Source organism: Ptiloglossa arizonensis, chromosome 2, assembly GCF_051014685.1.
Source record: "Ptiloglossa arizonensis isolate GNS036 chromosome 2, iyPtiAriz1_principal, whole genome shotgun sequence".
Taxonomy (NCBI): Eukaryota; Metazoa; Arthropoda; class Insecta; order Hymenoptera; family Colletidae; genus Ptiloglossa; species Ptiloglossa arizonensis.
Genome location: NC_135049.1, coordinates 11,855,948 through 11,880,783, shown reverse-complemented (window position 1 = coordinate 11,880,783; position 24,836 = coordinate 11,855,948). Strand labels below are relative to the sequence as shown.

At 32.5% G+C, this 24,836-nt stretch overlaps 1 protein-coding gene across 1 annotated transcript in view; it reads right to left on the bottom strand.

The window, feature by feature from the left end:
• Positions 1-24,364, bottom strand: part of LOC143143040 (uncharacterized) — a 72,909-nt gene extending 48,545 nt beyond the window's left edge. The window contains exons 1-3 of the mRNA XM_076303882.1: positions 21,844-24,364; positions 12,317-12,578; positions 6,020-6,330 (exon numbers count right to left, since the gene is read on the bottom strand). Coding sequence (XP_076159997.1) covers positions 6,020-6,330; positions 12,317-12,578; positions 21,844-22,225 — 955 coding nt within the window. The 5' untranslated portion in view covers positions 22,226-24,364. The remainder of the gene's footprint in view (positions 1-6,019; positions 6,331-12,316; positions 12,579-21,843) is intronic.
• Positions 24,365-24,836: the final 472 nt, after the last annotated feature.

Genomic DNA, 24,836 nt, shown 5'->3' with positions numbered 1-24,836 from the left:
TTCACTGTCACAGTGAGCCCTACACGTTATGATACATTCTATGTATACACTGGGATGATTTTAAGTTACAGATAGCCTAAATTTTTGTCTCGTGTCGTAGAATGGTTCTAATTTATAAAAAAAATAGTGCCTGTAAAATTTAAGCTCCATTGGATACAGGGAAAACGAAACTTCTGACCCTTGAAGTTTCACATGTACAAATACTTGAGTATTTTATTGTTTTTCTCATCTACTGGTTGTAGTGGATTTTTTATGACCTCCAGGTTGCAAAAATTGCTTCAGCTTGCCTTTTTCGGTGGATTTAATTTAGATTACGAATGTTTTACTACAGATTCGTTAACCGGGTCATATAGCCTCAGATAAAACGACTGAAAAGGCCACTGGATCGATCGGTATTAAAATATCGTTTACATATCAGTAGATACCAACAAAATATTAATGCTAGGTAGTTGAACAAACTTGATATATCGTTTAGAACAGGGATGGACCCGCGCTTATGTAGTTTTACGTGTTAAACTTGAAAGCCTATGTGGCACGTTTTCTCGTTAAACGATTAAGTAATACTTAAGTTACGTTTTTATGTATTAGATGAACTATTCTTCAGGTTTCTTCAAAGATTTGCCAGATAATGAAATAAGGACCATTGTAATATGCATATACATGTTTTATGGTAAATCTTAAATAAATATATTTACAATTGGATGTAATACATAGCACACTACACAAACCAAAACTAAACTCCCAACTTTTAATTCTACGTTTTATAAAACAATGTTATATCGAGTACAAAAGGTATTAGTATTCTAAATTCAATTTAATACATCTCTTTATTATAGAATTAAGTGGAAGTTATTAAAGTTAAGAAATTTTCATGTTCTTTGAAGTTAAATTTTGAAGTTATTTTTGTAAAATAATGTTTTTTAAAACTTTGCAATTTTCCAAGTACCACTCCGAAACAGATGTGTGTATGTGTGTGTGTGTGTGCAAAATCTAAGACCGATTGGACAAATAATTTCCGCGAAATTATAATGACACAAGGTGCTTCGTCCTCTTTGAAAAAGAATAACTTCAATAATGAGATAAATACTTGTAATAAATTATAGATTTTGACGAAATCTTACAAGTTTGTGAAGCAGCCAAAACTACTGTATACATATAGTATTTTGGCTGTGAGAATTCAAGTTCAAGGAATAAAACAACCTTGAAAAGTTTCTCTTTTAATGCTATCTTGTAAACTATCGGAGATAAGGGAAGCTTTTAAAACAAATGTGATGCTCGATGAAATGTGAAAACATACACGTCAATAAAGAAAAATTAATAATAATCAATATCGTTCATTGTTCTTTCAACAGGATTGCTACAATTACTCATTTCATTTTTTCAATTGTCAACACTAAAAACATATTCATGCTTTATACAAATAATTTCAATCGATTGTAAATTAATAATGTGAATAGTAATATGAATGTAACTAAGAAAAATAGCTATAACTTCTATATATTATAAAACTGTTAGGAATACGATACAAGTGATTTTGCGACTTTCGTATTAATTTTATTTTACTGATTTGTACACCATGTTGTTCTCCTTCGAACCGTGTTATTCGGCTTGCAAAATTTTTCTAGAAAACTTCCCTGTATTTTCACGCAGATAGTATTAGGGGTGTGAACGTTTCGAGGGTTCTTTCACCCCATAAATTGGAGTTTCCGCAGCACAAGAAGATACATGTTCCTTATTTTTGGCTGCTCTACAAACCTACAAAGTTTCGTCATAAATCAACGTCGGACACTTCTCCCGTGTTTCCTGGGAGATGTTGTTTATATAGCATGTGGCGTAATTTGCTTTAAAGCCGAAAATGGGACGATTTCTCAGGTAAAAATAAATGAAAATAAGCTTATACTTTCGAGTAAATTAATTTTGTGTTAAATTAAATTTAACGAACACGCGTAGGATTTGATATGACTTGACGAATGTGGTAGTTAACAAAAATCGTATTTGAAATAATATTATCCAACAGGAAAAGCAACTGAAAATTTAGACGACAAACCACGATCTCCTTTACAGTTATTACTTAATTCCTCATTTACAGATAACTCTCAATTCGTCGATCAATTTGCCTCTGAGCTTTCTTTTATCGCTTTTATTCTTCCAATAATCGCGTTCATTACAAAAAGTATGATTTCAGTTCCAGGTCAATAGTCTTCCCTTTATAATATCCAATTAGAGGAGCTAAATCCTGCAGCGATGAAAATCCTCTTTTCCTGTTAAATGCAACATGAGACCTGTGGCATATTAATACTTGCCGCGCGCGCTCAGGATTAAGGAAGAATATTATCTGTTATACATAGATATCAACGTAGAACCAACTATTTGTTAGTTTTAATACTTTGGTCTATCAGTTTGTGGAAAAAGTGTTTCCACTTTTTGAAACTTGCAATATAATGCAACTCTCGAATACATGATAAAAATATTGTTTCCTAACAAATCGTACCACGCCATTTAATTATTTTATCTTATAAACTGTTTACTCTTACGAAAATTTACACTTAAATGAACAACAAGAAAGCAGACATACGAAAATATACTTGTCTCGAAGTATTTAAATTTTAACTGCAGACTCTAGAAGTTAATTTATAAATATAGTACGAGATAATTGTCGCATATTTATTTTAAACTATAAATTATAATGTAGGATATTGTATAACATTGTGAGGTTTGGTTAAATTTCTGGTTTATCAATGGATTGAGATGAAAACGCTTGGAAATGTCGATGAAAACATTTTCAAATAAAGAAAGGGCCGTCGAAAGCATTCCCTTCGAATAAATCCGTTAACAATTCCATGCGAATAATAGTTTTCATCGTATCGTTATCTCGAAGTAGTTAAATTTTAACTGCAGACTCTAGAAGTTAATTTATAAATATAGTACGAGATAATTGTCGCATATTTATTTTGAACTATAAATTATAATGTAAGATATTGTATAACATTGTGAGGTTAGGTTAAATTTCTGGTTTATCAATAGATTGAGATGAAAACGCTTGGAAATGTCGATAAAAACATTTTCAAATAAAGAAAGGGCCGTCGAAAGCGTTCCCTTCGAATAAATCCGTTAACAATTCCATGCGAATAATAGTTTTCATCGTATCGATGCTCAAGTTTTCGAGCATGTAGCAATCTCGAAACGTTTCAGTTACCCGAGCAATCGTATGCGACAGGGATGCTTTCAGAATTCGACCCGATTTCTCACGATCATGCTCGATATTCGGGTACCTATGATTTCCAAGTACCCGTTCACCGTTAAATGATAATTCAAAAGTCGACATCTTGATAGACGAGTAATGTAGAAAGTGGAACAAACGTAAATCGAAACTGGTTCGTTTCTATAAGGATTTTTAGACGTAAGAATATATTATGCGAGGTATTTCAAAAATAGGCCACCTAAATAATTTACCTGCTTTTAACACCGAAAAAAATCTTGCTCGATTTTAAGGAGTGCGACAATAGATTTTCTCGCAGGTGGTGGGGTAGAGAAAGTGCAAAGGTCAACGATGTTTATTTGAATGGAATGTCTTTTTATTTTCCGTCTAGTGAAACATTTTAAGACGCGTAAATAACATATGCGGTTAAAGGTCATCGAAGGTCGTTGAAGGTCAACTACCATGGAAAGTGATGTACTCCAAGAAATCGAACGAACACCGATGATTTATTTACCTATTTATATACATGTTGCTAGTACAGGTGTTCAAAATGATTTGCTCTCGAACATGCTTCAACTAAAGTGATTCGATACTATAGACGATCCAGCACATTTTGCGTATTACCGAATTTACTTTTCTTGTAATTTGATGACAATTCGTCGTAAGTAAATTTTATTAACTTTCTCAGTTTTCGTACGACACATTTTGGAAGTTAGAATATTACAACGCTGCACTATGATGCGGTCCGTATCATTCCGCGAACAAATAATAAATATCATGGATACAAAGAAATTGTAAGCTTATAATGTGATTCAATATTGGTTTATTAGTTCGGCTAATAAAATATTTTTCTGTATTACTGCGCACGGTTATACGTATTGCACGGCCCAATATTGTGATTCAAAGGACCAGTTAAGACAGTAACTTTATTTAGGAGTAATTAAACATACAGTTGTTAAAGGAACCTTTTACAAAAAACATAAGGACTTGAATGTCTGTTGAAGTACGTTACTTCTATCTTATAACTTTAAGAGTCTAATACTTGAACATTTCACGTTTATAATTCAAAACCTACATCCATCTTCACTTTCAGAAAAAGTTCTCAAATCTATTATACAACATATTCGTTTGAAAGTTTTACATCTAGATGGAGGACAACCACTGTCCTATTTATTTTTTATTTAACGAAACCTATATTTTTTTTAAACAAAAAATATTATTCAATAATAATTTTTAATATAAAAATATTAAACGAATAATGTGTTTTAGTTATTAACCAAATGAAATCACGAAATCGACTGAGGTCTCAAAATAAAGATGTGTCGTCTGTACAAAAAATAACAAAAACTAACTAAAGTCTGTCACACGATTAAAAATTATTTATATTACTTTTAATATTTTTCTTCACTAAATTATTATTTTTAAATTAGTATATTGTGTTTCATTAATATATCCCTGAAACTTAAAATTAATCGAAAAAATAGATGTCATTTTATGTAAATTTAAAGAAATTTACTAGATTCCTCTAAATTTATTACCGCCTGCGACTAATCTGCACAAAAGTATCAGCTGGAAGAGTTAAATTTTCAATATCCGTGTTAGGTCTTTAAATGAATCATTATTCAGATAATTATTCGAATAAAACAGTTTTATACAGTTAACGATTACTTATTACTAGGAGTGTTCGTCCGTAACGAATAAGTTTATTCGAATGATATAAATGTGCAAATAAATATTGATTCGTTATACGAAACGATAAAACTGTCTTTTAAATACACAGGCGCCTGTGTGTGGTGCGCATGTGTGTAGAATTTATTAGTATTAGTATAGCGTGCACATGGCATGTGTGCTGCTTCTGTGTAGTTTGTTTGACGTTCGTATAATATTTCCATGGTGTCTGTTCTATTTTCCTAGCGTGTGTGATATTCATGATATACGCGTGGTATGTGTGTTATTTTTGTATCATTACGTCAAACACACGCAAATAATACACATCACATATACACACCATAAATATGACACAAAAATAAGGCATATATCATCGTATATCATAAATATCACGCATAACAGAAAAATACTACACACACCTTAAAAATACCACACGTACTCCATATATCGAATAACACATACCATATATGACATAATATAGATATATACATCATATGTACACTATGACAAAACTATCGCACAAATGTCATGTACTGCTTTGTATTAAACCGCATTTATACCACATACAAACACGGCTATGTGTGTGTAACATATTTTTACTATTTACATAATGTTAATATTTACGTAATATTACTTAAATAAGCTTGTATCCAGAACAACTTTTACTCAAATATTCAAAATAATGATACTTGGATACTTAAATATTCGAAATAATAATATACGAGTACTAAATATTCGAATAACCCCAGCTTTATTCCGTACACGAAAACCTAATTGATATTTTCAAATAAACTCTGAAAATTTGTTACATCACGTAAACCAGACAACTAGAAATATTCGTGAATACCAAGGCGTAAGTAGAAATAATAAGTAATAGGCAGACACGTTAAGGAAGTCGTGTGTAACCAATCGCACGCGATCTCGACGAATTGCATGGAAAAATCTTATTTTTATTTCTCGAGCTTTACACAAAAGTGTCTACTTTTCGGTTGCACTACGAATTATGACTACTCTGTGTTAATCACAAGGTATTATTTAAGTTAAATTATCTTCGTGACACTGTAGATAATTGAACAGTGCCATTCACAAGTCAATGGAAGCTCGATAGAATGACATTAAAATATTAGTCTCAGTCGTATTTTTGTTACTTACCCATGTCGTCTATAATCGGTGCCATCCTCAGGGTTACTCCAACCAATAGTAAAGACATGGCAAGAAGGAGGCAAGCAGTTGCGACGATTGTCCAACGGGCGCGTGGAGGAAGTTCTTCAGGATCAACGAGTTCTTCTCGAGGACCCGTATTGTGAACCTTATGCCGTTTCCGTTTTCGTTTCTTGCGGGACCGATGATACTTCTCCCGAGGTTCTTCGACCTTTTCGATGCCACTCAGGATTTCTTCTTCTTCTAACTCGTCCGCTACGTTTAACGCCACATAATTGTCGTCGTTGTCGTAGTGGATCTTTCTGCAAAAATAGAAAAAAAAAAAACAATTGTAGTCAAATAATAGAACCAAGTAATTTTTAAAACTTCCAAAATTTACGACTTAATATCGATGTTTTAGTGGGTATTTACAATACATGTTTGTGTCTAAAGAGAACACCTCGATTTAAAAAATCGGTATCTATCTTTCTGCGCTTCCTAAAAATTTATTATATTAAAAATCCTGTTCTAAAATATTGCAACGAAAGTTGAAGTATTAGAGACTTATAAAATAACCTGATGCACAGTATACTAGAGTATACAATAAATTTTAGAGAGAAGTTTATGACTATACTTAAACAGTAAATTATATTTTCTACTTTCTATTAAATAATGAAGAAGTCGCATAATTTCTGTTTTATAAAAATGCACCTATCTCTTTTACATTTATTATTATTCACCCTACCAATTAGATTTAATGTTATAACTTAAGGTTAGAAATAAATATAAAACACTGCAGAATATGTAATGGTTTGGTTATTTGATCAACTAAACTTAATGTAAAAAATTGTAAATTTAAAACATGACTTTGTCTTTCGTAAAAAATTATACATCTTTCTATTAGTATCAAGAAAACTATGATAAAAATGATTATAATTCTAGTCCAACGTCTGGAAAGACATGTTCTCTACAACAGTGTTTCAATTTTAAATCAAGAACTTTTTTAGTTTTTGATATACCACTTCAATAAGCTTGAAAAATGGTTCCGAGTAAAGCAGCTTTAAAGTTTTCGATCACTCCATTCTGTTACAATAGATTGCCTTCTTTAAACTGTCTCAACTTCGTCAATTTTTCGAATATTGATCTGAATCTGTACTGTAACATTTCTCACATCATATTATTCGTGTAATATTTTTAAAGACTAAATAAAAATAGATGAAAGTATATTCCAAGTTCGAGGAAATAAAGTTATAGAATATTTTTGAAAAAGCATCGAATTATTTAAGTGGTAGTGTTTTTCTTTTAAACTGAATGTGTTAAAAAGGGTGTTAACATTTTTCGCAATGCAATAAATTCATCTATTTCAGATTAGGAGAGAGTTTATTGTCATTAATAGTAATGCACGAATAAAAATCAGTTTATTTTAATAATAAAACCAAAGTGATTTTGGACAATTAAACTTTAATGAGCATAGAAGTTTAACTATCTTAGAATATTAACTATCAGCGAAACAAAAAAATGTTCATACCTTTCGTAAATTAATTCCGATAAATTCTAAGTTACAACAATTGTGATCAAGGACAAGTATCACAATTAACTAAAACTTTCTTGCTCGCTCGCCCTACACATTCGATGATATATTTTCATGCCTTTTATCGTTTCATCTTCCTTTTTAGTAACTTTCGTATTATATTTATATTTTTGGGTTTAAAATTCCTCGGAATCTATGTAACGATGCCTTGTTAACATTGTATTTTAGGTACAAACACTGTCCAAATTTGGATTATTTTTTAACAGCCTCTTTTAGAGTACTAAAAATACTTTCAATTTTGTAAACATACACGAGGAATTTTATTGTGCAATAAAATTCCCATATCCACAGTTTTGTATATTTCTCGTGAATACGGAGATTCTACTCCTGTGGAATGTGACTACTTAGTACCCAGATATGTAAATGTGAAGATACCTGATGGAGATTAGTTGGAGCAAGGGCTTAGTACCCTTGCCTTGTCATTCACTTTGTAGAGCCTTGGCAACTTACGATCTTTGCACAGTGTGTGTAGGTTAAATATGTTTAAATATCGATGATAATCTGACAGTATTTGTAGTTTATGTTAAAACTGAGTTGATTTTCAATATTTACAAAAATTGGAGCTAAAGGGAATAATTGGAGACACTTATTCAAGAATCGGCTATTCAAAGAAGCTGTAAAAAAGATACATGGAAAAAGTGAAGGCGCGTATAAGCTAGGACCAAGGAAAGGAAAATACAAACGAGAAGTCATGGAAAAAGTAGTGGGGGAGTGGGAAATAGTGGGATAGAAAGTAGTTGGAAGAAAACCGGGCAAGTTTTCAGGGTAATCGAGCGGCGCCTTCTAATTTATGGGTCCTGGTGCTCTGTCGACGCAAGGAAACCGTCGAATTTCAAGTGTCGTTTAGACACAGTCGTCTTTCATTTATAAGAAATATTCTCTTAAGTTCTAAGAAATGTTTCTATTTAACTAGGAGTTTGGCACGCAACAGATGCATTTACAATATCTGGTATCGGTTGCTAAATACTCGGTATCGTATGGCATTGGTATTGAGCAAGTATGCATTAGAGAAGTATCGGTATCGAGAACCTGATATTTCGATACATGTCGTTTCTTCCCATTAAGTATTCCTCACCGCTGACTTGAAGTCTCCCGAGACGTCACAGAGGCAAAGAGGGTTCCGACCGCCCATTTCCCCACACGAGCCACACATTCTGAGCCTTAACCACGGTCTCTGCCACAGTAGTAGGAATAGATTTTAAATACGTCCCTATTTCAATATGTATGTAAATATAAAGCTTGGAAACTATGTATCTGAATTTCTGAAGTCTGGGTCATCTGATGGGTATGGTATATCAGGTTGTTGAATTTGTCTTAACAGGAATTATAAAAATATGCAATGTCGTTTACAGAAATGAAGATGACCTTGATTTTTTACAATAAAAGAATATTCTTTGTCATTTCTTATATTCAAATTTGTAACCGACCGGAAAAAAGCACTATTGGAAGTGCAAATGAATAAAAAATTCATTTTTGTTTATTTTGCTTTTCTCGCGTTCCTGCCTCGAGACTTCAAGCCAATGGTAAAGAATACTTTGGTATCAAATTTCTTGAGTATCATCGATATCTAATCTTCCAATAGACTCCCAGGAAATATCATTGACGTCACTGACATCATTGATTTATTTTTTGCAATTCAATTCGAATGAAAATGGCATCAACTGAGATATTATAAAGATTAAAAAATTTTGTAGATGTGAATAAAAAAATACACTTCGGATAATTATTTTAAAAGCATACAATATATAAACAACTTAAAAATATGCGGGTTAGATGTAAAAATTAAGGAAGTAGAATATGCAAGCATTTAACAGATTATTTATAATATTTCTAATCTATGACTTCTTTATTCCAAAAAATTTTCTTGAAGCTGAAAATAATTAAAACCTATTTACGATCAACTAGGTCACAGGAACATTTAACAGCCTTATCTATCCTTATGTGTAGAAAATGATATAAATATTTAAAAAATTGATGAATTAATTGAAAATGTTTGTAACAAAAAAACTGTAATAGGAGGACGAAAATTATGACGTAATATAATTTAATTCCGTTATTACAATTATTTTTCTATGTAGTCATTCTTCTTCCTGTTTTATATAACAAATTATATTCATTGCACTGTGTGATTACTATAATGAATATGTATATAATTATCGAAATTTTTATTTCTTTTTAACTACTTCTTAGTAGTGGTCGATCTATGTGAAAGCTTGTACAATATACTATTGTAGACAAACTATTCTGCAGTACAAAAAAGTATGTAAATGTATACTACAATACAAAGTGAATCAGGGCGGATTGTACAATCATACATAGAGTGATTGTTTGTGGAAATATAAGTGAAAGAAATTTGTCATAATCATCGTTTTCAAAAAAATCGATTTCGGAAATTTCTTATGAACTTAAATGATTCCGTGCAACTTGACAAATGTCTCTAATCATCATTTATCATTTCTTCTTGTGATAAAAATAATGTATAATTCTTTAAATCCACCCAAACGTATGTATTATAGATTCGAATCCAACTGCAAGTGTGCTACACTAGTAGTAGAACCTTGATTATTACAAGAAAATGGGAGTGAAAATTCCTCCAATAGGAATTAATCCACTGGGAAGCCACATAATACACAGTACATCTCCGCTAGGTACTTATGGTCACTGCTACCAGTTACTTTCGTCTCTATCTTCACTTGTTGCTAGGTAATCATCCTCTCAACTTATCAACGCAGTGCAATGAGGGAGGTTAATATACAAAAGTATATTTTTCTACATATTGTATGTATCGTGTAAGAGTTAACAGTGTCAAAAAAATTGTATGTCGAAGGTTGTACAAAAGTGCACAAGAAAATTTACTTTTACATATATTTTTAGAATTAAGAAATACTTGGCAATTTATTGTTTCCGAAAATTTTTAATTTCTTTACGCATAATTAAGTATTGATTTCGGATAAAGTCTTCATATTAAATTAGACATAAAGTTTATGTAAATGTAAAAAAAAATACAGTTAATTTCTAAACATTCAGTTAGTAAAAATCAGATTCTTGCAGATTTATGTTAACAATCAAATACTAAGTAATGTGAAATAATAATAAGATAAGCTTATGATAAATAAGGCTTTGTTTACATTTTTCCCACCTTTTCCCATAAAATTTGTATGATTTTATTATGTCTTGGTGCACTTCTTACATTTTACAGTGAACTTTTACAACATTATTTATCAATTTGTGGAAGCGATCATTATCGTGCACTGAATGGAATTTCATTCAGAAATAACAATTAAAATTTTTATATTTTTCATTACATCTGCATGGATTGGTAAGGTTAACATTATTAAAATGACTCGACACGTGACTTTATTCGAAGTATTTTCAATTAAACGTAAAACGAATCAGTTCTAAATTCCACAAATATGTGGGCATATATCTTCGAATGAGATCATGTTTAGACTCATTTTCATCACGAAATTCTTGAGAGTACATTGCTAAGACTCTCGTGTAGGTATAATGAAAATTATAAAACATTTCATATTACAGTATTGTCGACACATCAATATGCGTGCAAGAATGCTTTGAAGTTTCGGTCACCGAGCGCATGTAATGCGAGACTCATTCGCTGTTGCTTTATCTTGCTCACTTTCCTCGTTGGGCAGTTCACAACTGGCTGGGTCGCTACTTGAGATAAAAATCGTTGCCTAGCCTGCTTTGAAATAAACTGGCGAACGAAAAAAACGATGCAAGCGATATTTTTGGAACATTCTGCTACCGTTTCATCGGTTTTACAATTTACGCTAGTTTCAGCAAGTAAAAAACCCAAATACAAGAAATAAAATTTGTAATTTTCTAATAGATTAATAAACAATAATAAGAAACACATATACAAATCTAGTTGTGTAATAGCTGTTGGAAGGATTATTACTATACTCGAAACTCGCATATAAACCATGATTTGAAGTAGAATTGTTTAATTAATTACTACAAAATTAGTAGAAACTTAAGGTCACGGGTAAAACACGTTATAGTTGGTTAATTTCGTACTGGTGATTGTTAAATGATAAGTAAAGAAAGCTATAAATTATGTATATATGGAAAAAATGTAGGTAATCTTGGAAACTTGCCAAAAAAAAAATTGATTGAAATTTTAGCATTTTGAAGAATTTAGTTCTCGAAAGAAAAGACAAAACAGAAGTGGGCTACTTTCTGAAGTTGCTCGAGATGCCCTGCCCTACATATAAAAAAAAATGAATAAAAACTCGAACTAATCCCTATAATTAAATATCACTAGATGAGAAAAAAGTGCATACCTTTCTCTCTATCATTCATGATGAAAACAATCACAAAATATAGATAATTTACTAATATTAAAGAATTATTTAAATTCAAGATTGTTTGTTCTGATAAACAAAAAAATATTATCGAAATTAGTTTCTTTATGAACTTAAGTGCCAAAAATTACACGAATTTTCGTAATTTCGAAAAATTCAATATTTAAATTTCGTCTAAATAAATTAACGAAACGACCACTTTGATAGAGATTCCGATTTTATCGTTCGAAAGCGGGAATTTCTATATTTCCCTATTATAAAATATAACTTGTACGTAAATACACGGCCACTAATGCATCTGGATGTCGAAGATCATTCAAAAGAGAAGAATGATAATTGGAAGTCTACATGTTGTCTAATACTTTACAACGTAGCTGCAGCAACAGCACTTACAATTGAGCTGTACTTTGGGAAAAGTAGCAGGCACTTCGGTGCAACTGCGGATATTCGCAGGAATCGCTGAGAGTTTCTCGAGTCCTTTCAAAGTTTATCAATGCGAGATCTTGATCGCCATCCATTCCGAGGAGCTCGAAACGTGAATTGAGACCAGTTTGAACGTCTTGGACTACACCGTGAAGAATGTGTGGGCTTTTGGAATGTTTACGTTTCTTTTTTGGACGTCGTGGACTTTCCGATGCTCTTCGTCTTGATTTACCTGTAATGATACACACACTATTTATTATTCTCCATTTAAAAAATTCATATTTCAAAATATTTTTATTTTAAGAGGACTTCTAGATTATTCACATACAGGTTATTTTATTTTCTAGAATCGTTTACTTTTGCCTTATTTAAAAATTCATCAAATAATTTAATTTAACTACTCGACAATTTCTATCATCGTTGTGTTGATGTGCTGTACAATATTGGTTGGCATACTGGTAAGTATCTATCTACTTGGTAAATTACCCATGAAGAAAGTAACGCTGCAGTACGCAATTCTTTAGGGTTCACTCTAATTCTCTTTATCTAAAAGACAATTACTCAAAAAATACAAAAAGAAATTTAAAGAAGTTGGTTTTTAATTTTTTAATATTTTTTATTTCACACAAATATTTATCGATATATGCATCATTGAGCCTTTATATAATATATAATATGTAAGAAATTAGTAAATAACCAATAAAAATGAACCATTATCTGTGAATAGCTTAATATATTCATAATATATGATTATTGGTGCACAGTTGGGTCGATATAAACTCCATTGTTTCTCTACTGTAGAATCATAAATTTCTAAAATTCAGAGTAGTTCATCAGGAACAGCACTCTCTTGCAACTACCCTAGTTTTGTAGTTACGACGCATGAAGTTCTAAATGTTCACTATGATTCTTTTTTTAAACTGAAATATACGTATTTGGTTTTTACATATTAACGTAGATATCGTTGAAATTATGATTAATACTACTTTCGAATTTTCCTGTATTCGAATATTCGAAAATCAATTACTTAAATATTAGGCAAATATCATTCTAATATCATTCGAATACTTGAATATTCGTTTATTTTGTGCAATGATCAAGTATCTGGATATATTCGAATAATATTTGAATAATAATATTTATTTAATAATATTTGAAATATAATTGACCTCGAAAACTTGAAATATAAGAAGGAAATTACTTTTTCCAGTTATTTAAATCTCAACAACGACAAGAATCAATTGTCCATGTTTGTAAACACCGGTAAACGTGTTTGTCGATTTTATATCTCGTTACTCTGCAACATTTGCTTATAATCAACTCGTTACTCGAGTTTATTGACGTAGGTTTCATAATATGTTATTTGCAGAAAGAGGAAGCTGATAATTACTTTTAATTATGGCAAAGGCTGATAATTCTTGAGAGAAAAATAATTTGCCAATCCTGAAATAAACTTACAAGTTAAAGAACTCGACTGTACACTTATGTATACGTATCTAGATACTAGATCTGACACAATTCAAGTGGCCATCTTTCTGCTGTAAACCCTGCCGTGACCAAACCAATAAGGAGACTTATAAGTGTTCGGCTAACAGAACAGTCACTTATTAAACTTCATTCATTCGAACAGAAACGAAGTGAGTTTGTTTAAATATTTAACGATTATTTTTGTAAGAGCTATATTACGTAATAATTGTGTTAGAATATTCGGATATGAGGTCTAGCTGTACCTAGCCATATAATTTATAGCGAGGTGCGGTATAAACACTGAGGGATGGTCAAGTAAAATAAAATACATGATACAATTGTTGTTACTCAAAATTTATCTGTACAATTAATAACGAAAAAACAATACTGGTATCATTGACGAATGCACGGTCTCCAAGGTTATTTCAGAAGGTACTTTTGTCAGGATGGTTCTTTAAGCCAACCAAATGCTTATAAAGAGTCTTCCAAGCTAGATTTTCCAGCTTTGATCGCAGTTTATAATCAAGGGAATTAAAATATGGACTATCAAAGGGCCTGTCTTCGACTAAAATGAACTCCGTGTCATTATTCCGTAGTCACTCCTGAGCTATTTGTGCTTTGTAAGCTGAAGCGAAGTCTCTTTAGAAAAAACGCACCTTTGCCTTTGGAAGGAAGTCATACTCAAGGGTTTTACCACTCTTTCCAGCACATCTTTTTGTTCAATTTTGACCCTGATTTTAACGCCTTTTGCATCAGAATGAAGATTCGTTCCCCCCAAAGCAATCACTCGCTTTTTGGCAGGCCAGATTTGAATGCACTTATGAACAATTACAAACTGTGGTTGGAGTTGGAGAATATGCTGCAAAACTTCTCATCGAAGTTTGGATAGCCCGAAGCAAACCCTGACAAGAACAGCTTCCGAAAGTACCGCGAAGAAACCACATCACTGCAAAAGTGACCATTTCGAATAATACTACTATTCTTTTGCTATTAACGAGGTATTCGTTTCTTTTTCAGAACGAGAATAGGTAATAATTATTGTAATTTTTGTTTTTAAAACTACATTGTATTTTATTTGATAATTTTACTTACATACTTATGCACCTTTGAAGAAGATATACAAATTTTTGTACAATAAAAACAGTCCTTTTTAAGAAATTATAATCTAGAATATAAGCTGTGTTTACATTCGCATCGCTCCATGACTATCATGACAGCAACCAGTGTGTCGGTCAGAATTAAATAATTTAAAATGATTTGTAATCTTTAAAACTTGTCTTTATACCACGTAGCAGAATCGTTAAGAAAGAGAGATATACAACAAAATGACGGTTAATATGACAAATACTGATTTCTTGAGACTTTCAACTTTCATCTGTTATTGTAAAAATACTATGACAAGTATGTTTATAATTCACGTACAAGTCAATTAATCAATTACTTTTTCAAACATTACGGAGGCTATTTTCTAAAACATAATTGCGAGAAAAACACGTTTAAAGTAATTTGTACGATCTCTACAATAATACTTATATTAAATCTTATTAGAGTCGAATAAAGAAAATTATAAGTATGAAGAAGAATTAACCTAAAAAACGGCTAAGAAAATTCTACATGTATGTACTTCAAAGGCGCTATAATTTCCTTCATATTTCGAATTTCGATATAATATTTAACGCGCACATTCTAAACTACTATATATTTAAAGAAAATCTAAAACAAAAAATTCGATTTTCTTACACGAAGTAAAAACGAATATTCCTTTAACTGTACAAATAAATTATGATTAGTTGAAAATGATGTTCCTTTTTTCATAATAATTCAATACTTATAACACAACTTACGAGGTCTAGATAAATCAATACACACAGTATTATTTACGAAACAATATAATTTAAGAAATGTAAATTATTGAGCTCTATAGAATCCACGATTCGAGAATCCACGATTATGAGATGTTGCTGAACAAAGACCATGGTTTATTAATGTTTAACACAGAATTATTAATAATCAATTTATTGGCCTTTGGTTTATTTATGGTACATTAGACAGGGAAAAATATGCAACAACTTTTATTGGATTTATCGCTACTTTTCCTAGAAAATGTAATAACAATGTGTGTTCGACAAACGATGTAATACTCTTGACGCAAAAACTATTCCGATCATTTTTCTCATGCTACAATACAAATTTCTTGTAATTTATTCCAGGGTCGTCTCGTGCAGGTGTGCAGATTGTTCACCGCACAAAGGGAGTATTCAGATCGATTAATTAAAAGTTAAAATTTTTTAATTTAAAAAGTTTCTTGAAGCACGAAATAATTAAAAACTATTTACGATCCACCGTGGCATAAGAACATTCAACAAATTTATCTGTACTGTGTACAGAATATGATATTATTTGTCGACTTTGATGACTGGTAAATTAATTAAAAATTTTGTGGCAGCAAAAGTCTGAAGGTAAAAATTAAAATCTGCTACGATTAAATTCTCTTATTATATTAGCATATTTGTAGAAATAAAACAAATATAAGAAATATTTAACAGTAGTTATGGAGAATTTTCAGGTAGTTGTATTTTCTAGTGTAGTTTCGATCACACGGTTATAAAAGTCTTCCTTATCTTTTCAATCAGAAGCAATACCGTGAACCGTTTTTACCTGTGACGACAAGTTTTGTCAGCCAAGGATTAATTAACAATACGTGTCCATAATATAAACAGTTATCACAGCAATATTTTTATATCTGTTCGCGTGCGCTCCAAAAATTCACGTACCACATTGGAGCTGATTTTATTGTACCAGTGCTAACTTTTATTGAAAAAATCAAAAAAAATTTCCAAATATACGCATTTTCCATATTAGTCTATAGTTCACATTGGCAAATTTATAAAGATGTGAAACAAAGAATTGTATAACAAAAAGTAAAAGAATTGAAAATTTATTACACATATTGTTTAGACGAATTAATATTTTGCAAAACTGTTTGGAAGCTTAAATTCGTTATTCAAAAGTATGCAATTTTTGTTTAAGCAACTTTTTTTAAGTCTTATCATTTTCGAAATATCGAGGGATATGTATTTTTCTCCCCAAATTTGAGAGTTAGTTTCACCCCCTAGATATGGATAATAGCAGATAAAAAAACAAATACGTGTCAAATATTTTTCTAAGAACTATATTATATATAAGTTTTATTAAAATCGGCGATTTACACTTAGTAAAAGAAGTGTTTTGTAAGTATCTAGGTAACATTCTCTTATTAAATTGCCCAGTTTCAAGGATTTATCATGCTAAATTAATACATTAATTTTAACATCATATACGAGAGCTATAAGTATGTCGTTAAATTTTCAGCAACTATGATCATTTTGAAAATTTCGAAAGAAATTACTTTGAAAAGTTTATGCAGTTTAAATTATGTCTAGAAGATGCGAATAATTTGGAAAGCTTTTGACATATCATTCCGCAAACAAACTGAAAATAAATGATAAAACTAAAGAAATACGTGTAAACATGTGCAAAATCATCTGATATTATACATTCCGTTCGAGTTTTATGAAAAAGCATGTTCGTTTCAGCGCACCGCGTAATTTATCGATTTACATCACAATCTTATGCTAACCGTTCTTTGACGTAAGCCATCCCCACGTCAAAATATAAATTGTATCAATATACTTCCACATAGAGTAAGATTTATTTTTAGAATCATTTAACGTTAATCTTAGACACAAAGGAACATAACGTAAACTTTCATAGTTGAAAGCGGATATTCGCGTACGAAATAACGCGTCATACTTTGTATATGATTCCTTCGTTTAAGTAATCAATAAATTTGTCGAAACTTAACCGAATACAATAAATAGAAACTGACAAAACATCGTTATATTGTGTATATATCGTATAAACGTGTCACTCATTGAATTATCAATTTTGTAAAAGGTACTAGTCAAACTAACAATGCAAAAACTGAAACTAAAATTGCCGTAAAAACAAATTCACGGTTTATAGGATATTGAGAAAGCTTTCAAGAACACTATATACATGTAATAATAATAAATGTCAAATAAAATCAAATAAACGTTTATTCGTAATGTTTATTCTATTGAACCGTTATTCAGACAAGTTACTATTCTTTCGACGTAAAATATAATTTCTTTTTAATAAGTTCACTATTTTCTTTCTAATAAGTTAGAGCTTAAAATAGAGTTTTAACAAATTTCTTAAAGATTTGATTTAAAAGTTGGGCACGAAACAAAATTAAATGACAATGAAATACAAGTGATATAATTCTTAAGGTAAAAGAAGTATTCAATTTTAAAACATGCAAAAAATATCAGGAAAAGTAGAAACATAATTTATAATTAATTTAAAAAAACTATCATATTTGTAAGAAATAAGAATGCAGAAGGTTGTCCAGAATCATTAAGTAATCGTGAAAACCGAAAAATTAAAAAAAATTATCAAATTAGTAGAAAATAGCAACACAAATCATGGAAGAAACTAACGTCTGCTTAAAAATTCCAAACAACTAGAAAAGAAAGAAATAAAGAGAAATTCAATATTAACCAAGGAAAACAAAGAAATTCTTTTCTAAATTGCACGCGAACGCATTCATTAGTAGAAAAAATAGAAATATGACGAGAACTTTCTTCACTGATGAGAAAAAGTTTAATTTGGACCATCCAGGTGGTCGAAATTATTAGTTTCACGATTACACAAGAGGAGACATTAAATTGTTGACAAATGGATAGTATTTCTGTCACGAAATAAATCGAGAAATGTTACAATGGTAAGATAGAGAAACTCTATACACTCTGTACAGAAAAATTAAATGATAAAAAATATATAACACCTAACTCAGCTACCTTAAATTATTCATAAATTGTTTGTTAGAAGAAAAAAAATGTTCCAAACAAAAATCGTATGATATAAAGGAAGGTGTACAATTTTGCTATCTTACTTTTTTGTCGAAATATGAAAGTTATTTTGAGATTTTTTAAATGAAACATGTTGAGCCTGCAATTCGAAAGATTATTGAATACCCCAGTTAATAGCTAAAAAGATTAAAAGTTACGAGGTTAAAAAATCAGTAATTATCGAGATGTTGATGTCTTCAGTTACTATAAGTATTTTTATAATGAGTAATACACGTTTCAAATGTTTTTGAAACTGCAGTATTTTAACGATATGCATCTTCAGAAAAGTAATCAAGCATTGTCAAATACGAAGAACGAACCAGCCATAAAGTTTGTTCTCCACATACAATTTATCGATTATGAAATAATCGTGATATCGTACAATCCTTTTTCGTAAAACTTTTTCATATAACAATTTAAGGTGATCGATTTAGGTGCCCACGCTACATAGACAATACTAGATAGCAATGGGATTAATCTAATGACGTACTCAGAAATACCGATTCGTGGCAGTTCCTAATCACTGTGCCGAGGTTTTGAGCAAGTATCGAAAGAAGTTGTCATTAGTATTAGTAAGATGAACTTCTTGACATTTCTTGTAGTATCTATACAATTCAAACGTCAAGTATCATTGAGACCTTAACAAGGCAACGACGTACGTGGTCTACCGTCAGAGTTGTGAATTGTTCGAATAACTTCGAATATATTTTTATTTAGATAATTGTTCGAATATTTTTAATTACTTATTACGTAGTATATTTATACGATTTCGTTTTTAAAAAGAAATAATTTTATATGAACTTTTTATCTCAATTAAAGTTAGTATTATTATTGATAAAAAAGGATTATTAATAAAACATTTGTTTAATAAGTAATATACAGTTAATAGTAAGATGTAATACAAAAGGAAATATACCACATTAATTAATTTTCAAAGGATCTTTCTTTAGGAATGATTATTTTAAAACAATTATCTCCCACTTAAATTTGAAAAATTCAGCATGATCAACTCCAATCTTAAAAAGTTACGAATTTCAATCTTAAAAAGTTACGAAATAATTATGTTTGGCGTTCAGACTGACTGTCGAGTGTTTACTATCACTTGTTTTATATCTGATGAATTGTAAATGTGATTAAATAAGTATTAAAGTGATGTAATTGATACATGTCGAGACAATAGTCGTATGTTTCAAATCGTTCGAAAACATACCTTAGAATGACTTGGAATAAGTATTTCAATTTCGAACCTGAATTTATCCATACCATCAAGACACATCTCAGAATAGAATTTAGGAAACCCAAAATAATCCTTTAATTTTTATATAACAAACTGTTAGACACTTTCTGACTGCATTGATATTTCTTAATTCCTTTCCAGAAAAATGATTTTCAGAATTTTAAATAACTAATAATCCGATGGAATCTCGTCTAGATCTGAAGCAGTATGAATCTTTTTCACCATTAAATTTGTCAATTTTCAGCTATAAATACATCAGTAGAAGTTTTCTTTCTTCATTTAATGGTATATAGAAGGCATAATTCATTTCGAGTTATTGAAGCAACTATCGATCGATATAGATGTTTTTTTATCAGCAACATACACGATTGCAGTCAACTATTAAAGCACACGGCTACACGTTTGGGTCTTTTCAGACCCAGAGAAAGAAAAATATGATAAAATAATAAAGTCTTCGTTTGAAATATTTGCGCGAATAATATCAAATTACAGATCCATTTGAACCCAGGCGTGGTATTTTGATAATGTGTTCTTTCCACTAGGATAAAACTTGGTCGTGCGTAACAAATTAGACGTTGACGAAAATTGATCAATTTGGATGGAAACTAATGAATCATTTTTCTTACTTTTCCAACATGTCTTTGTCAGATTATTATTCGTTCAGAAAATTGCAAACTCATTCCGCTGAAAAATGGATAAAAAATGATGACGCAGTCAGAATGCGTTTGACCAAATCCTTTTTATCAAAATTAAAAAATTTGTATAAAAAATGAATCGAAAAAGTAATAGACAAGCGGAAACTATTACAGAAAATGAAGAAAATTATAATAATTATGAATAAATTGTTTCATTTCACCCTTTTCAAAAAAAGAAATACATTTCTGTTACTCGTACAAGGATTAACATATTTTATTTCACAGTAATGTGCAGAACGCTCACATTTTTTCGTGGTTGTTCAGATTTTAAAATAAAAAATGTGATAATGAAAATGAAAATAATTAATACTCTAAAGGTATTTTATCTTCGAAAATAAAATTGAAATAAAAGTGTACGTATAAAAATGATGAAATCGGTGAAAAATTAAAACTGTATTCTACTTAAGAAATTGTACATGCATGCTGCGACACGTACAAAAAAATAAATTACACTACATTGTTAACCTTTCGTAAATACCATCATTGTGTTCCTACTTTTACGTATAGATGTTAGTACAATGTATAAAGTCTATACTAACAGTAAGGTCACCGAAACAAAATGTTCCGCGATCTACACGATTATTAATATTCACCAGTGCATTGCCAATATAATTACCAAAAGGGTCAATTTGCCCCGTTTCGAGTTTCTTTTTAAAATGACACCATTCTTAACAATTATTGCCAATTATTGAAACAGAGAATTAATTATCTTCGCAAATTACTTTATTCCACGTTGATAATTCAAATATATTAATCACCGAAAACGAATAATATTAAAAATTACAAGGACACGATTGCGATGTACGCTAGAAATGGAAAATTTGTTCATTTTATTTGACGTTTTTCATTCTCAGTTCGATTAACGTTCTCGTAACCATGTATCATCGAAAAACACAATGAAGAAGAAGTTTCGAGTTTCTTTTTAAAATGACACCATTCTTAACAATTATTGCCAATTATCGAAACAGAGAATTAATTATCTTCGCAAATTACTTTATTCCTCGTTGATAATTCAAATATATTAATCACCGAAAACGAATAATATTAAAAATTACGACACGATTGCGATGTACGCTAGAAATGGAAAATTTGTTCATTTTATTTGACGTATTTCATTCTCAGTTCGATTAACGTTCTCGTAACCATGTATCATCGAAAAACACAATGAAGAAGAAAACGACTCACCGTGATGGGAATTGTGGTGATGGTGCTGTGTTGCATCTTCGATGAATTCGTCACACGGCGCGGAATCGTGTCTCTTGCGACGATGATGATGATGACGATGATGGTGATGATGGTAATAGTGTTGACTCTTCCTCCGATGCTGATGATGATGATTCAACGACGAGGAGGCAGTCGAAGTGGAAGTCAGTCTAAGCCGACGAGGGCTGGCTGGCGCGCTACCGGAACGTTTGCTCAAAGTCGAGGAAGCTTTCATCGCCTCCACCTTTGTTTCCACCAAAGCAGCGAGGACGGCTTCGAGACGTGCCACCTCCATTCCACTGCCACCATCGTCCGTCGAAACTGCCTTGTCAGCCACATCGGAAGTAGACGGAGTCACCGTCATCTCTTCACTTCCTGTTGTCACATTACGTTCACCCCCCTCGATTGTGATCACTTTGTAACAAGCGCCGCGGGACTTTTCACGAGCCCGCTGACCAAACGGTCACAAAGCCGTCTCGTTAAAGTTCGATCCTCTCCTCGTATTTTTTCTCTCTTCGGCGATATCGGCCACTGAAAGCTCGCGGATAAACCGGGACAACATGAAGCTGATTACCTGAATTTATTTACCCGCTTTACTTTCATTTCTTCCCTTCTCGCCTAACAAAGATACGTTGCTCCGACAACGTATCTCCACCAAGATGTTTCTACTCGCGAATTTCGTGTTTCTTCTACTTTTTTTTTTTTCTTTCTCTTTTCTCTTTATCAGCTTCAACAATGGCCTATCGATAGAGTTCCACGAACAAGTTAGAAGATCCGGTACAATCCTTTCCGGTGCATTCTTCTCCTACTCTAAGTCGTTCGTTCAAACATCTTCATCGAAACGCAGACAACGTCCAAGTTTCTCGTAATCAGATATTTTTTCATCGAGTCAGTTTGCTTTTAACATCCCTTTGCTCTCGCGCAGCGTCTTTCTCGACGGAGTACAGCTACTCGAATTAGGATAATGCGAACTGCAAAGAACTTCTCCTTCGCGTTTTACGTACCATCTGGTTTTTTAAGCGTCAATCGCCGTGGAAACGGGATGAACGACTCGCCTCGTTTCAAAAAAAGGGAGACATTACTCTCTCGCTGCATTAAAATTCTTTTGTTCCTTCACTTTGCGATTCTCTTTTCGCGTCCCGCAAATTGTCACTGCTTCGTTCCCAGAACCAAAGAGTCTCGAATTTCTTCCGTGTCTCGTTACACATCTGCGGAGAAACTCGCTTCGACGCTTGATCTTAATGCGAAAATTTCGTTACGTATCAAGGGGAAACGTGCCCGACGTAACCTTTAACGAACGTGTCTCTCTCTCTCTCTCTCGAAATCGCTACGACGAATTCTACTCACGGTTCGATCGATCAATGATCCATCGTGCGCATTATCTGACAACAGTTATCAAAAAGATCGTACCGTTTGTCGAGCAAACCGATTCGCGTTTAATTTCGTAAACGCGTTTCCGCTCGATTTTCATCTTCATCGTCGATAACCTTTGTGTGTTTCTCGCCACGTTTTATAACGATTCGGCCAACGGGGATCGACCATTCGGTGAAGTGGTTTCGAACACGCGCGGATTAAACAAGCGTACGCGGGGAATCGAATGTTTCACGTAAGCTGTATCGTATATCGTATCCTTCTGTCTTCGTATCGTTCGAACGAATAACCACGACGGTTCGTTCACTCGTAAACTGTTCCCTTCCGATTGATTTAGCACAAATTAGTACCGTTGCGATCGTTCCGTGAATACTCGAACGCGATCAACGAACGAACAGTTGATATTATCTCTTTTTACGGAAATCGAGTCGAGGATTTCCAGCCGCTCGAGTGCCACAATATCGAAGCACGGATTCACTCACCTTGCTCCAGGGGCGTTGAATCTGACGTAAAAGTTCTAGCCGGGCATTTACGGTAACGGCCGCCTTTCGAGGATTTCAGCGAGTTCGAGGGCAACGATCAAAGTAGCCCACGATCAAAGTGTGGAACAGTCGAACAGACGACTCCGGTCCAGCTAGGAGGGATTAACCGTCGTGACGTATTTACGAAATAAAAGAATGTCCCCAAGGAAAGTACCGTGACTTGTTCTTGCGTGGCCAACTTCCCTCGACCCTTCCTGGTTTCTCGCGTACCTAATGACCTCGTTCTTTTGTAAAGCGTAAAACAAAGATCGGTCGAAACACATAGCCATGTCAGGCGGTGTTCGCTCTGGGATACACCGGCGGTCGCTCGCGTCGAGTGTGTTTTCCTCACGAAAAAGAAGTCGAGAGGCAAAGGTCGAGGGAAGCTACCACCCAAAATTATTGTCAAAAGTACGATCGGAATTTATTCGACGAACGTGAAGTCTACGTTCACTCGTCGACCCTTGTTACACCACAGTTCACTACTGGTACAATTCTCTTCTCAACCGTGTCTAAAGATGCGAAATAGAATAGCGAGTAAAATTGCGGGAAATTACTTGGATATTTACCGATACCACGATTCGCGATACTTGTAAAACGATCGAGTTCCGGCTTAGGCTTAGGTACGTCCACGCAGTTCGTTGACGTACACTGTTTCCTCTCTTGATATCGTTTCTTTCGAATTCTATCCAAAATAGTTTCTTCGACAGTCGTGGCCACGAATTGATCCTATCTGTTGATACTTTGACGATCGACAGCATCCACCGACAGCATACGTTCCTAATAAAACGTATATTACGACGATCTTCGATCTCACCGGAATATCTCATCGGATAAGCGACCTGTCCGAGTGCTTCGAATATATCCGCATCGTTCGCGTACTCTTCAACGAACACCCCGGCACGATACGTCGAAGCGGAGGAACACGTTACCGGAAAGTCGAAACGAGTACGGGATTAACGATTCGATTTTCTCTGTCGCCCAATTGATCATGGATACACCACGCGCTGTACGAGGTGGCACGAGGAAGTTACCGTAATCGAAGATCTCAGGTGGTTTGAAACGTTTCGAGAACAACGGTTG